Genomic DNA, 14335 nt, shown 5'->3' on the forward strand with positions numbered 1-14335 from the left:
ATAACTTGACAAGGTCAGTGGAAATTTCACCCTTGGGGATTGCAACATGTTCCCTGCACATTTCATTGCAGCCTGCGATAAGGGGGATGACCAGTCTGCTTTCCAGAAGATTGGTTGCAGTTACTTATTGACAAAGCACTCAGCTGTCAAACTTGCACAATCCCACAGGCCCTATAAATACCAGACGCCTTTCCTAGACTCTTCCTCAAACAAACTTCATCCTCCGTTGGTCTTTCAGGCGCTTTGCAGGAGCACAGAGTCCACAAACGACTGGCAGCCATGAGGATCCTCTACCTGCTCTTTGCTGTTGTCTTCCTCCTCTTCCAGGCTGCTCCAGGTGAGAAGCAAAATAAATCCTACAAAGAACGAAAGGGCTTGTAAGCAGAAGTGTGTGCATAGGAGGAAAAAAGAAACTATCAACTCTCAGGAAAAAAATCTGATGCTGTTGGGATGGTGTTATGCAGTGGATGGAACCGAGAACATCTGTGCTCAGGATGAGTCTCTTCCTAAAAAAGCAACAAATGATTTATTGCATATTTATCCTTCGTCATTTTAGACTAAAAACTGAGATTTTTTAACGTCTTCCCCTTCCCACAGGTTCTGCAGATCCTATTTTTCCTGACACTGTGGAGTGCAGGAGCCAGGGAAATTTCTGCCGTGCTGGGGCATGCCCACCCACCTTCGCTGCCTCGGGGTCATGCCACGGCGGGCTGCTGAAATGCTGTTCCAAGTAAGTGCTGCAGGACTGAAGGGCATCAGGGGGGCGTTTTTGTCCTGCCATTTTATCAACTGTTTCTTTGGATAATATGCACAACTCCCCGGGGCTGGCATGGCAGCCATTTGTGAGAAAGTCCAGATGGAGGATGAACATTTATACTTTGCAGATGTGTGTTTAAGGGGACAATTCATTTTAATGGAAGTTGTGTATAAGAGCGAAAGTTCAGGAAGGTCAAAATTTCCCAGAATTTGGCATTTTTCGCTTTATTTTAAACTTTGATGGGGGGAAAAAAAAATAGAAATTTTTCCAATAAATTATTTCACAGTATTTTCACCCTTCAGGTGAAACAATGTATCCTCCCTCTGTTCTTTTCATTTCCAAAATGACCTAGAAATTGGAATTTTAAAAGGCAAAAGATGTTCACAGAACTCTTCCTCTCATTCTCTTCCCATCTCTCTCTCTCTCTCTCTTCCCACCACTGTGCAGATCTTAGAAAGGTGAAGTGTGAATTTGTTAATGACTGGAGACAATTGGGTGTGCATTTCACTTTTGACTTTGGAGACCAGTTTCTAATAATGTCTGTGGTTCCCCAATGACAAGGTTTTTTTTTTTTTCTTTCCTTAAGGTTTTGAACACGCATTTGGGGAATACACTTTAGCTTAGGATAAAACGTATTCCTCAGGCATTTAATTATTACAATAGTTTTGTTCCACTGATGGCCACGTGGTGATCATTGCTAGCTGCAGTGACTATCACGTACACTGAATTCAGTGACAAATTAGGAGCATTCCCGTATCTTTTGACAAAAAGGATAGACGTGATGACGTAACTCATCCCAGCAAGAGATGTTCAAGCAGATCCTCAGCCACTGATGTGGCTGGACAGAGCCTGGTTCAAAATAAAGGAAGAGCTCAGATCTGTATTTTCTGAATTTTGAAGAACTACTTATTCTGTTATTTATAGCATTACCAGGGTTTAAAAGTTCCCAGAAACTGAAGAAATGTGATGACATGGCTCTAGGGAAGAGGTTTCACAGCATTTGTTCAGCACATGAGGATCCTCTCTCAGTGGTTTCAGAAGACCCAAGTCATATCAATAATAGGACATGTTTGTTGTCAGGAGATTAAGATGCTCAGGAAGCACCCACTTAGGAATTCAAGAAAGTTAACGGTACAGAAGCAACCTGTTATTAGATGATATTACGAAGGAGTTATGTGATCCCTCAGTCTCTGTGAACAATCATTCTCTTTAGGAAGCAGTTTCTACTGGTAGCAAATAGACTGCGAGGAGCAGAAGGCAGACCTCAAAACTCAGATCTCTGTAAGAACATGTTAGGCTTGATCAAAGAAGAATTGGGCTGGGAAAAGAACAAGAGTTCTTTGTTCTTGAGTTTGGTTCCTGGTGTAATTTTTCTACAGAAATACTTCTCAGAAGAACATACCCATATGTGATAACGATAAATGCTCATCTTCAGGATTAAAACTCTTCCTATTGAGGGGTTAAATTTTCATCTGGGTTGGTCAATACATCTGTAGAAGTTGAAACCAACAGGGTATTCTGAGGTACAACGTAATTTTTTCCCAGCTCAGTTGCTTGAAAAGAAATCTTTAAAATTGGACACAATGAGTTCGATTCAGTAAAACATATTGAGATGTTTCGTGGCACCTGAAGTGCCTCGGAGTATTTAAACCACATATACATGTTTGGCTGAGGTAGCTCATGACCTATGGGAAAACATTGTTTTTTCAGAAAAGATGACTGGAGGGCAAACAGATAGCCCATAGCTCTTCAAATGGCAATGGACCTGTGTGATTCAGTAACTAATTCAAATCCCCAGTCTTTATTTTGGGGTGAGCTGAATCTAAATTTTATTGCTAGTAATAATGTAACTAGTTTGCTAGTGATCGTAGTTCTTGTGAACTGGGTGTCTGCAGACCTAGACACCCAGCACACATGGGCACCCTTCCGTGAAGGCATCTAAATCTAAACCTGAAGGCTGAACCCAGCCTGTGCCTTTATTCTGAGAGGTAATTAGCAGGTATTGAAGCTTTTAGGGACTGAGTTTAGATTACACTTCAGCAAAATAACAAGACCCTTTGCATCCTTACAGGATTTTGGCAGAGTAAGAAGAGAAGGCTTTCCTGGGTCAGTGCCCTCGTACCAGCAACATTTCCACTGCCTTGAGGAGGTGATTTTGATGGATTCCTCCTCTGTCTAAACCCTCCTGCAAATGAGCATTAAAAGAAGCTTCCAGAGGGTACATCCTGTTAGCACGCTGCTTCTGGAAATCCAGGTTTTTCCTTGCTGAAGTCACTCCCTTTTTTGCTTTTAATACACAAGCCACTTTAACACCTTGGCCACCTATTCCAGCCTACCTCACCGGGATGTTTGGATGTTCAATCAGTTCAGGTTCATGCGGCTTTTGGAGGATGTGAAGCAATATATATATTATTATTTTATTCACACACAAAAATAAATGTCTTCTTAAACAAATAACTGTGATCTTTTATTGTTACTAACAGTCATTTTCTTAGTGGTTTTGACTCAAGGCTCATGAGCCGTGCAATTTTTTTTAAACAAGTCTGTGCAGACTCACATATTCCCATGTGATTTGGAAGAGGGGATAGCTAAAACAGCAACACGTTTTGATGGCGATATTAAAGTATTCAGGATAACAAGACTGAAAATTGAGAGTGAAGAACTGTACAAGCAACTCTTGATAGTGACTGGATGACAAAATGGCAATCGATAAACACCTCCAGTATTGCAAACTTTACATGTATGTGTACATATATAAATATATATATACACACCTGACTTCATAAACACAGGGATGGGATCTGAACTATCTCTACTCAGAAACAAGATTTGGGGTGATATATACACTTGTTCTGAAAACATCAGACCTGTGTTCAACAGCAGTCAGAAAAGTCGATTAAATGTCCTGTATTATTCAGTAGTACTGATAGAGCCATGAGCCCTATAGTGCTAAAAATGCAAACCCAAGGTGTTTGTCGTTGTTTCCTACACTAGTTACAAATGTACAATCAATTTCTTTTCTCCCATCACAATTAGTCATGGAGGCAAGAAGTCCATTTTCTGGAGTCTGTTTCATACATCTATCTTGAAAAGATGTAAGGCAACACAGGGATGATTTCATCCAAGGGCATTAAAAAAACCTTAGGAGTTTCCCCATGGCACTGGAACCTATTTTTAAGCAATTTAATTGATCCTCATGTCTCTGAATTTGGAGCTGTATCAAGCAAAGAAAGAGATACTCCTTCCCCACAACCCACAACTGTAGCTTTTTTTTTTTTTGGTATCGAAAGAGTCTAAAAAGAACCCCAATCAAAACCACAAAGGAAATGCAGGATTCAAAACGGTCAAATTGACACAGAGGTTCTGAAGCATTTAGTTCCTTTTTGTTGTCTTAACTTCCCCATTAAAACCTTGACAGGGTTTGTTAGTCTGAAGAGGAGGTGTCCCGTTTTTCTCTGTTATTTTGCAAATATCCTGCACAAGGTTTCTACAAGCTGTATTTGTGCAAGAAAAAATAAAAAAAAATCTCTTGACTTCTTCAGCTTTGGGTCTGTCAAATGAGGCTAGATCCCTTTCTTCTGAATCAACATCTACAACAGGACTGTACTCTGTAAGTGTTAAATGACAGTGAAGAGCTGCATATTCCATGTACTTCTGTGGCTTCTTGGCATAGACAGAAAAGGCCTGAGGGTATAGCACTAACTCATGTTTGAGGCTACCTTGAGTAATCTGCCTGACTGGAGTAATCTTATATTAGCAACTAAAATGTCCAGGGGCAGTTTTCTGGTGAGGTGGAAGACTACTCACCAGATGTCCTTGCCCCCAAAAGAAGATTGTTGCGTTTGAGATGTGTACCAAGAGCTGTCCCCGGTCTGTGCTAACCCCTGAACCATGCCCAAGGTTTGTTCAGGAGCTGACTGACTGACTCACTCCTAAGCTACAATGAAGATCCTGATAAAATGTAGACATCAGGCTTATCATTTAGCAAACATGTCTCACTGCCCATAAACTGGTCCTGTCCGGCTCACTACTACAGACACTGATGATCTGTTCTCCATCCCTCGTGTTTCTCCTGCAAGAAAATCTCTGGCATTAGATCCAGATAAATTCAGGACAGGCTGTGCCTCAGATTACCTTCTTCTCCCAACAAAACACATCTCCAGCGTTTGTCATAGAGGTGTTACTCCTAACCGAGCGGTCTGTCTCTAGATGCTGGACCTCACATCCATCAAGGTCTTTTGTTTCACCCCAGCAGCCACCCTCACTGCCATATGTGGGTAACTTCAGGCTCATTGGTCTATTTTTGCCCAATTTCTATGGAGCTCCCTGAGTCTCCATCTCACCTCTGCACTGCCCCTGTCCCCTGGGTGGAGCCTGGGTTTGGCCTCATGTCAGACAGCTCACAGCTCTCCTGTGTCGCTTGCTCGGCAGTGATCTGCTTCTCCCACACCAGTGTGCTGGCTTTTCTCTCCCATGCATTGACAACAGAGAGTTCTTCCCAGGAAATTCCTCATCCCATGTCTGTTGAGAACTTTCCTACTAGGAAACCTTTGTTTTTTCCCTTGGAGAGCTGGCAGGAAGGAAGCTGCACCTAAACTCCCTGCTAGCGCAGTTCAAGCTGTGGTAGAAGCCAGATCATAGAAAAGAGCTCTCTTGCTTGATGCACACGTCCCAGAGCTAATGCAGGACCTCAGAAAATCTTCTCCTTGATCATCTGATGAATGAAACAGTTTTCAAAATGATTGACATAGGTGCTTTCAAAAAATTTGCTGATCAGTGACTTCTTCCCCTCACAGCTCTTCTTTCACAGCAGGGAGCCAGATTGGAGACGGTCCCATGTTGGACAAACACTTCAGTCCCTAGGACTAGAGATCCTGCACTGAAATCTAGTTTCATGCATGAGCAGTCTCTATCCAGTGCTCCCTCAAGGGTAACAAACTTTGTGTACCTTCTGCCCACAGCCATCTTCACCGCGTCTGCAAACGTCTGTGCCTCCCAACATCATTTTTTTTCCTTGCACTTAACTTTGGGACAGGGGAACTTAAAAACACTGCTTGCTGCCACCTGTTCTTTAACTCCTAGACCATAGGAGATTTCCACTAAGTTCACTCTCCCCTTCTGTCCTGGCAGACTGGTTGTCTGTCAGTTGTAATTCAAAGCAGGGACTCTTCTTCAGGTCCAAAGACATTTGCACTCCTTGCCCTGCAGCCCAGAAAACAGGCCACAAGTGGCAATTTCCCAAGCTGAAAAGGCAAAACCAAACTAACACCCCCCCTGAAGAACAGTGAGCCAGAGAGAGGTGAATTTACTCTTTCTGGATGGTGAATTGCGTTTCTTCACAGGGACAGGTCCCATACAAAATCCCCCACTCAGTCCTTTGCGACCAGGTGAAATATTAACTCTAACAGAGACCTCGGGATCAGCAGCTTCCCATCAGTAACAGACCTTCTGCTTTCTCTGCATGCTGGTGACTGTTTGCCAGCATCTTGTCCTGGTGCTCAAGGAGAAGGAAGAAGCGGGACACCTTGCTCGGGCTCCCTTTCCCCAGTGTCAGTCTTCAAGGGGGCAGGTTTTGCCCCAGGTGCATTTACCTTTCCATGGAGGGAGCCTGAACCTGGCACAAGTATTGCTTCCACTCTCCAGCTGGAGCTGGGGGAGGGAGGTGAGGAGGATGGAGCCATTCCCTCATTCCTTCTCTCTCCCCGACGTTGTTTGGTTCCAAAGAGCACTGAACAACGTGTGACAGTAGGGGCTGACCCCAGCAGGGTTTGCTCAGCAGCCTCACTCCCCAAAACAAACATCCCTGCCCCTCGTGCCACCTGGGACAGGCAGGAGGAGAATTATGCAAGGAGCAGACAAGCACATTTTCCTTCTCCATTAACTCCTGTTATTTTTTCAATCATCTCCCTCTTGATGGTTTTCTTATGGCTGGCCATGTGTTAAGATCATGGCCTGTCCCTTTCTTTCCCTCTTTTTGGCCATGCTCTGTTTTCAGAGACGAAACTGAGGGTGCGTGTGGATGAGGTGCCTGTCTGAAACCTTGAGCGGGTGCACGGAGAGGTTTAGGTTGTGGGGTTGCATCCGTGTTCTAGCTCTCAGATCAGAAATCAGACAGCTGGTCAATATTCCCTATGGTTTGCTTCAAATAAAATTTCAGCGCACACACACAGACTGTTTTAATATAAAATACCGGCTCCTCACAACTTCATTTCCCATGTTCAGGGGGAAAATAGAGGACAGATGAAGGAGGATTCCTTCCTCATCCTTTGCCTGAAGCAAAAGAAGGTGGCAACACAGTACACAACACAACGAGGTGCAAATGATTTCACCTCCTGCACCCTCATCCCCACAGATGAGGTTGGTGAAGACACCAACTATCAAGGCAAGAGGCCATTTAAGAACCTGTTCCTCAACAACGTGTGCAAAAAATGTGTGGCGTTTCCTTAGACCACCACTGCCCACCCCAGTTCTCGTGGCTCCCTGGAAAAGGACTGAAGCTCCATTTTTACATCACGTTCCCTAAGAACTTCATCACAGCAACCCACCACTGGCAGCCTAGGAGGTGCAAAGAGAGGGACCTGTGGGCATGACACCCCCAGGCATCTTCTGGGGGTTGTGTCCGTCACGTGAGACAGACAGACACGAGGCTTCCCCTCCTTCCCTTGGACCTCAGGGGCCACGGCAGTGCTGCTGCTTCTATCTGTCCTGCCCAACCTGTTGAGCAGGAACAAATGTTCATGAAGCATGGAGGGGAATTTGTCCACTTTGCCACCTGCATCCTCTTGCCCCTCCTCAACCTCCTCATCTGCTCTCCACTGTAAAGAAGATTTTTGCTTGTTTCTAAAATCCTAGTCCTGACATAGCAAGCTAATGTGTTGCAGGTTTTTTTTTCCCAAACTGAAACACCCGTTTCATGCCCTAGACCCAATTTGTAGCAGCCAGTTTACCAGACACAGACCTCTCTGCCCTCAGCGTGCAGACACAGCTCACCTCCTGCTGTTACTCTCCATCTCTTCAGTTTGCTGCTCTCATTGAAGCGGTAAAAAATTAAGCACCCTCATGACTTGATTTCATTAATGATTCTTGGCTTATACTGATTCTCTGAAAAAAAAAAAAAACAAACCAACCTGCACTTGTGTTTGCCAAGACTCATATGTCTCAGGAGTGGCACTTCTTGGAGACAAGCACAAGTATTAAGTGCTGTACAAAGCTCTGGTGACACTTCCTCTGGTCCATCTTATATATGGCAAGTCCTATACATGCATTAAAAAAAAAAAATCAGATTTTTTTTTTTAAGATACAGAGAAAGGTTACCTGGAGATAAGAGGTGTGGAAACACCTCATGCAAGTAGGTTTGTATGTGGAATGTATAAAATCAGAGAGTGAGATGTGAGTCTTTTCATCGGGAGGGTGACTAGCAGCAAGGGAAAATGTTAAACCCGCTTCATTTTGGGCAAAGAATGAGTAGGTTTAGACTCTCCACAAAGGCTAGACTTTGGAAGAAGGTTCAAAACAGCAGAGTAGGGTATGGGAATGCAGTGCCTGTAACAGCAGCAAGTAACATGACCTCACTGTTTTCAGGACAGAGCTTAGGTGACTGCTGAAAGGGAACTGGGATGCAATGTCCTGTGATAGCGTGGCACCACACACAGTGGTGTCCCTTTCACTCCTTTCTGTCTACTGGCTGCTTCTTCAAGGTTTGGAACAAATCCAGGCCTAAAGTCACAAATATAAGATGCAGAGAGTGACCATGGAGAACAATTGGGAGACTGGAGCTGCTATAATATCTGCTGATTTCATAGCCAGGAGGGGTAATATCCGCAACCCTTTCACTCCTACCCTTCCTTCTTCAGTTGCAGCCCTGCAACTCTGATCCAAGCAAGGTCTGAAACTCTGATCCTTTGCTGTTTTCAAGGAGGAGGGTCTGTTGCCTCCTTGTTTCGTGCAACCTTGCAGGCTTTTGCTATGCTCACCATGCCTGGGGGGAGGATAGACTGTCACAAGACCATGGCCAAGAGCCATGAAGCATCAGCAGATCCTCATCATTTACAGTACTGCAGATCACAGGAACCCACCTCCCTCCTCCTCCAATCCTGTGTCCTCGCCGGGTGCAGCCCACCAGCTGGCACAGGGCATGCAAGCACAGAGTGATTCGGTCATCGCTCAGGTCAAGCATCTTCAAATGGGTTACGTTGCAACATCCTCACACATCACCGGTCTCTATAGTAACAGGGCAATGAACTCACCACTTCTCCGCCTCCCTGGTTCTCTGCACTGCTTCATCCCAGAGCCTTTATAAGCAGACGGACGAACCATCTTCTGCCTTGATCATCAGCTTCTGGCGTCTTCAAGTATCTTCATACCTGCAAAGGCTATCCTACTACCAGCTGGCAGTCATGAGAATCCTTTTCTTTCTCGTTGCTGTTCTCTTCTTCCTCTTCCAGGCTGCTCCAGGTAAGATTGAAAAACAGCGGAGGTAAAGGGTGCATGTGCAGAGAAGTCTGTTAGAGAATGGTGCTGAGGTTCAGATTCCCTCTGTGCTCTTGGAGTCCACGACTTTCATATTAAAAGCCCCCTTCCTTAGTCATAGTCTTAATCTTGAAACTATTGAGCTGAGATCCTTGATAGGCTTCCTGATGCTTCTCTTTCTAGCATCTTGTGTTCCAGTCACATGGCGACGTGATGGGAAAAAAAATGCTCCTGTGTATTGTGAGAGCTTTCTCTTCTCACGTTTGCACCTACACCTCCTGACTGTGTATTCTAGAGGAAAACACCTATATTTTTGGAAAAAAAAAAAAAAAAAGGAGTTGTGACTGGGGTTTTGCCTGAAGTCTCTATTGTCCATGTGCATTAAGTGAGTTTAGAGCACGTGCATCATTCTAGGGTGTTTGGGGGACTTCCCAGAAGTTTAAGCTGTCTCCATCCTTGCTTTGCTTTGCAGTAGACTCAAATTTGTACCTATTTTGCTAAACCAGCAAACGTCTACTCAAAGAAGAAATGTAGAACCTCTTAGTCAAAAGCAGGAACTTGTGAGGAGCTTTAGATAAAGCCTGTACTACAGGCTTCTGGATTGTTTTCTTGGACTTTTCCTATTTTATGAGTCACAAAAAGTATTCTCTATTTCAAAACAAACTGTGAGTCTCTATGAAAAGACAAGTTGCCTTATATCTTTCCATAAAACACACAGAGAAGACCCATAATACTAAAGGGCTTTTTAATTTAGGAGACAAGGGAAAAAAAAAAAAAAAAAAAGTCTAATGATGTCTTTAAAATCAGCTGAGTTAAATTAATAACGCACAATCCTGGAATAGTATGTGATTAAGGGAAAAGACTTGAGAACCTCTAGGAGAAATCGTTTGAAATGTGTTAGATCTAATATAGAATAAAGCTTGCACATCTTGCAAGTTAAGGAGAGGGTCCAGTTTGATGACGGGTGTGGATTGAGACAGGCACAGAAAGTACTGGGTGAGACGACTGGGTTTGTGCTTAGCAAGGAGTTGGGGCAGCTGATGAGGGCTCTTCTGCCTTTTAAGTGCACAGATGTACAGGTGATATAAGAGATCCAATTAAATCATACAAAAATAACACAATTTGAATCTGAAGCTGAGCATCCCAGTGGAAATAAATAATGTTTCACTTGGAAATACTCTGAACCTGAACTTGGGGCCAGACTTTCACCTGGGATAAGCCCAGGCAGATCCCCTGATGATGATGATGGAGCTGCAGTCTCTGCCACCACCTGAACATTTGGCCCTTCAGTTCTGAGCATACTGGCACGCTAAAATCATCATAGCATCTAGCTAAACAATATACAGTACTAGTGACAGCAGTCACTGGCTTTATTTTACGGTGTATATTTAAGTGTACAAAACATTTTAATCGGGCAAATGTTAGTCCCATTGGTTTGGCTGTGATGAAGGTTTATCTTTTCTGAAGTTTGATGCCATCTATATTAGCCATACCGTATTTTACACGGGAACACAGTGCGCAGGTTTCCTGTGAGCACACTGCTCACGCTCACAACGCTCAGTGCTTCCCGTGAAGAAGCTATTCAAAGTAGGAGATAAAGATTATGAGTCGTAAATATGCTTTACATTTGCTGAAACTTGAATGGAAAATTTGAAGAAAATCAGAACATTTTTGTTTGAATATCATAACTTTTTTTTTTTTTTTCTGAGAGTAATGTGAGATTAATTTTAAAAATGCATTTTTCTGTGTTTCCTATGGCTTTTTCATATGACACAGTATTTCTGTGTGTCACTGGAATGACAAGCACATGTCTCCAGGAGAGATGCTAGGGAAGCAGACTGTTATCTTCGGGTCACTATAAATCAGGTAGACTGTTTCTCCAGGCTGTAACGGAGAGATGCTAGCATTACAGCTTTCTCTTCTGGTGAGTTTGTATTTCAAAGGGATGTAAAGGCCTTAAGAAGGTGTGATCAGGTTACCCCAGTCACCAACCAGGCACTGTGGCAGGAAACCAAAAACCATACCAGATATTTCCAATGCCACAACTCTCCAGTGCTCTGCCTTGACAAATAAACACGAATTTTCCCTTGGGTTTTTTCGCAGCTTACAGCCAGGAAGCTGCTGACACCTTAGCCTGCCGTCAAAACCGGGGGTCCTGCTCGTTTGTTGCATGCTCGGCTCCTCTGGTTGACATTGGGACATGCCGTGGTGGGAAGCTGAAATGCTGCAAATGGTAAGATGAATTCCTCCAGAGAAACGTCACTTCACCAAGAGAAAATAGACTTACTGGGTTTTTCCCCTTTTGGCATACAACAGGCCACCTTCTCCAGCTCTCTACATCCTCCAGAAAAACCCCTCTAATTGCTGCGGTTTGTGGCTGGTAACAAAAAGTCAGAGCCTTGTGGTGTCAAAACCACCAGTCTGCTTTCTCTGAAAAACCACAGGGAGAAGTTGATGATGAGCAGAGAGGAACCTGGAGTTTGCACATCTGATATCGTTAATAAATTATCACATAGCACTAATAACTTCTCCCAGCGTGAGTCTGCTACCAGGGCAGAACTAGCTCATGCTCAAACTCTGCCTCTGCTAAGCAGAGTGGACACAAATGACTTGAGACGGCTCTGAGGACTCTCCCTCGATCCACGTAGGCAGCAGCATGGAGCTTCACACTACCAAAAAACCCCATCAGCACAGAATAACCATTAAACAAGTCAGGATTCATAGCAGGGTGCAGTTTTCCATCTCAGTTACTTAATCTAGCGCCAAGTGCCGATATTAGATCAAAGTGCCACAAGACATTTTCTACCCTCTAGGTAGGAACACTCCAACATGTTTTCATCAGCATCAGCAAAAAAGCATCTGCATTTGTAGGAGATATCCCATGCAGAGTGATGCTGCAATATGCCATGGTCCAGTTCTGCAGTTGGTGACATTTCATACCATACATGTTGGGTTGGTTTTTGTTTTTTTTTTTAATTTGCATTTTTATTTAATCTAATTGGGTTTTTGTGAAACACCATGCAGAAAGATTTAAGAAGCCTTGTCACTCTTTTTCACAGCAAAAGGGCATGGAGGAGGGCATGGAGGAAAGAGAGATCAGCCACTTTGTCCAGTGTAGCTCTTTATTCCTAAACTAGTTTTATTCTCAGAAGATACCCTGGCTGGTATTCTGGGTCATCAGCAGCTGCAGCCAAATAGCTGTGGTGTGTACTGAGTGGAGACATCCACATCCTCCATTTTATCTGGGTTGTCTTATGGCCAAAAGCACAGGTCAGCAGTCCAGATCACAAGGATCTCTGCTAATCTCTAACCCCATGTGTTACCTTATATCTACAGAAGTCTGAGATGGCAAAGTATAATTTACTTGTTTGACGGACTAGCTAAGCACCTGAATTTTCTTTACAGGACACCCAGTTCCTAAAACTGACACCTCCCTGACCACGCAGACAAGAACTCTGGGCACCTGAGACACTTCTCATCCTTTGACAACAATGGATCCCAGCCCCAGTGAAAGCCTGGGAAGCCTTTCCCATGGGGGTGAAGACCCTTAGGAGCACAAGAAGATCTGAGGAGGAGTTCTTGTACCCTGATAAAGAGATTTGCAGCTTCTAATAAAAGCAACTCACTGTGCAACCACATTGCTGATATTTGCTCATGAATGTCAGGATGGTTATTGCTGTTCTTATTTTCTATAAAAAATCAACCTGTAAATGAAGTTTATTTAACTAAATTAATTTAAGTGCATGTGTTGTTGAGTCATGTTAAATTATCCTGCAGAGTGTCTGTGTTGCGGCGATTTGTGTGGCAACATAAGTGATGATAAATCAAAAAGCAGTAGAGGCCATTCCCTCTGCCATCCCAGTCCAGGACACTAGGCTGGGGTTCAGGAGGCAGGCTCAGTCCTCCGCTCCTCTACAGGGCTGTGTTTGCTATCCCAACCTGGAGGGCTGGGAATGACAACGCAGAGAAACCCCAGGGTGGCAGAAGGCCAACATCTTTAGGTCTTGAAACATCCTCACCATATTCATGTCATTCTGCTCCTGCTGCCTCTATTTAGTCCAGACTAGCATCATAATAACGAAGTTTTGCTTCTCTGGATTCTCAACTAATCAGACTGTTTATCACTACACTAAGATGTCTGTTCACGTGTCCATCAGCCTGGAGTCTCAGCAGCTGCTGTTGCAAGGTATAGATGCATCCCTGAATTGCATTCACAGAATTCACAGGATCATCTCGGTTGGAAAAAGCCTTGAAGATCATCCAGTCCAACCATTAACCTCACATTGACAGTTCCCAACTACACCAGATCCCTCAGCACTATGCCGACTCTACTCTTCAACCCCTCCAGGGATGGGGACTCCACCACCTCCCTGGGCAGCCCATTCCAAGGCCCAACAACCCCTTCTGGAAAAAAATGCTTCCTAATATCCAGTCTAAACCTTCCCTGGTGCAACTTGAGGCCATTCTGTCTTGTCCTATTGCTTGTTACTTGGCTCCAGAGACTCATCCCCCCTCTCTGCCCCCTCCTGGCAGGGAGTTGCCGAGGGCCAGGAGGTCTCCCCTCAGCCTCCTCTTCTCCAGACTGAACCCCCCCAGTTCCCCCAGCCGCTCCCCAGCAGACCTGTGCTCCAGACCCTGCCCCAGCTCCGTTGCCCTTCTCTGGCCACGCTCGAGTCATTCAATGGCCTTTTTGGGGTGAGGGGCCCAAAACTGAACCCAGGAATCGAGGGGCGGCTTCACCAGTGCCGAGCCCAGGGCTCAGATCCCTTCCCTGTCCCTGCTGGCCACGCCAGTGCTGACACCAGCCAGGATGCTGGACAACATAATGCCGAACAGGACCAGGCCATATTTGTGTCCATATGTGAGTTTGGTTTCTTCTCCTCTTCTTGGATAAGTTTACCACAAGGCACATCTCAAGCTGACCCCAAGTGAGATGAGAGCTAGATCCTACAGAAAAGCACACACTAAGACAATTCCTCACAGGTATAAGGATCAAACACAGGTCTGTGTTTATTAAAATTTATTGAGATACGTAGACTATGAAATACAAACATCATCTGAGCAGTCAGTGTCTCTCAGAGACACTGGTTTTTAGTGTTATTCACATCA

At 44.4% G+C, this 14335-nt stretch overlaps 1 protein-coding gene across 1 annotated transcript; it reads left to right on the top strand.

The window, feature by feature from the left end:
• The first annotated feature begins 200 nt into the window (after nt 1–200).
• LOC113478257 (gallinacin-10-like) lies at nt 201–734 on the top strand. The gene is made up of 2 exons (XM_026845296.1): nt 201–337; nt 598–734. The coding sequence occupies exons 1-2, from the start codon at nt 280–282 to the stop codon at nt 732–734; spliced, it is 195 nt and encodes a 64-aa protein (XP_026701097.1). The 5' UTR covers nt 201–279.
• Nucleotides 735–14335: the final 13601 nt, after the last annotated feature.

This window comes from Athene cunicularia (genome assembly GCF_003259725.1).
Source record: "Athene cunicularia isolate RWA chromosome 3 unlocalized genomic scaffold, athCun1 chr3_part1, whole genome shotgun sequence".
NCBI lineage: Eukaryota > Metazoa > Chordata > Aves > Strigiformes > Strigidae > Athene > Athene cunicularia.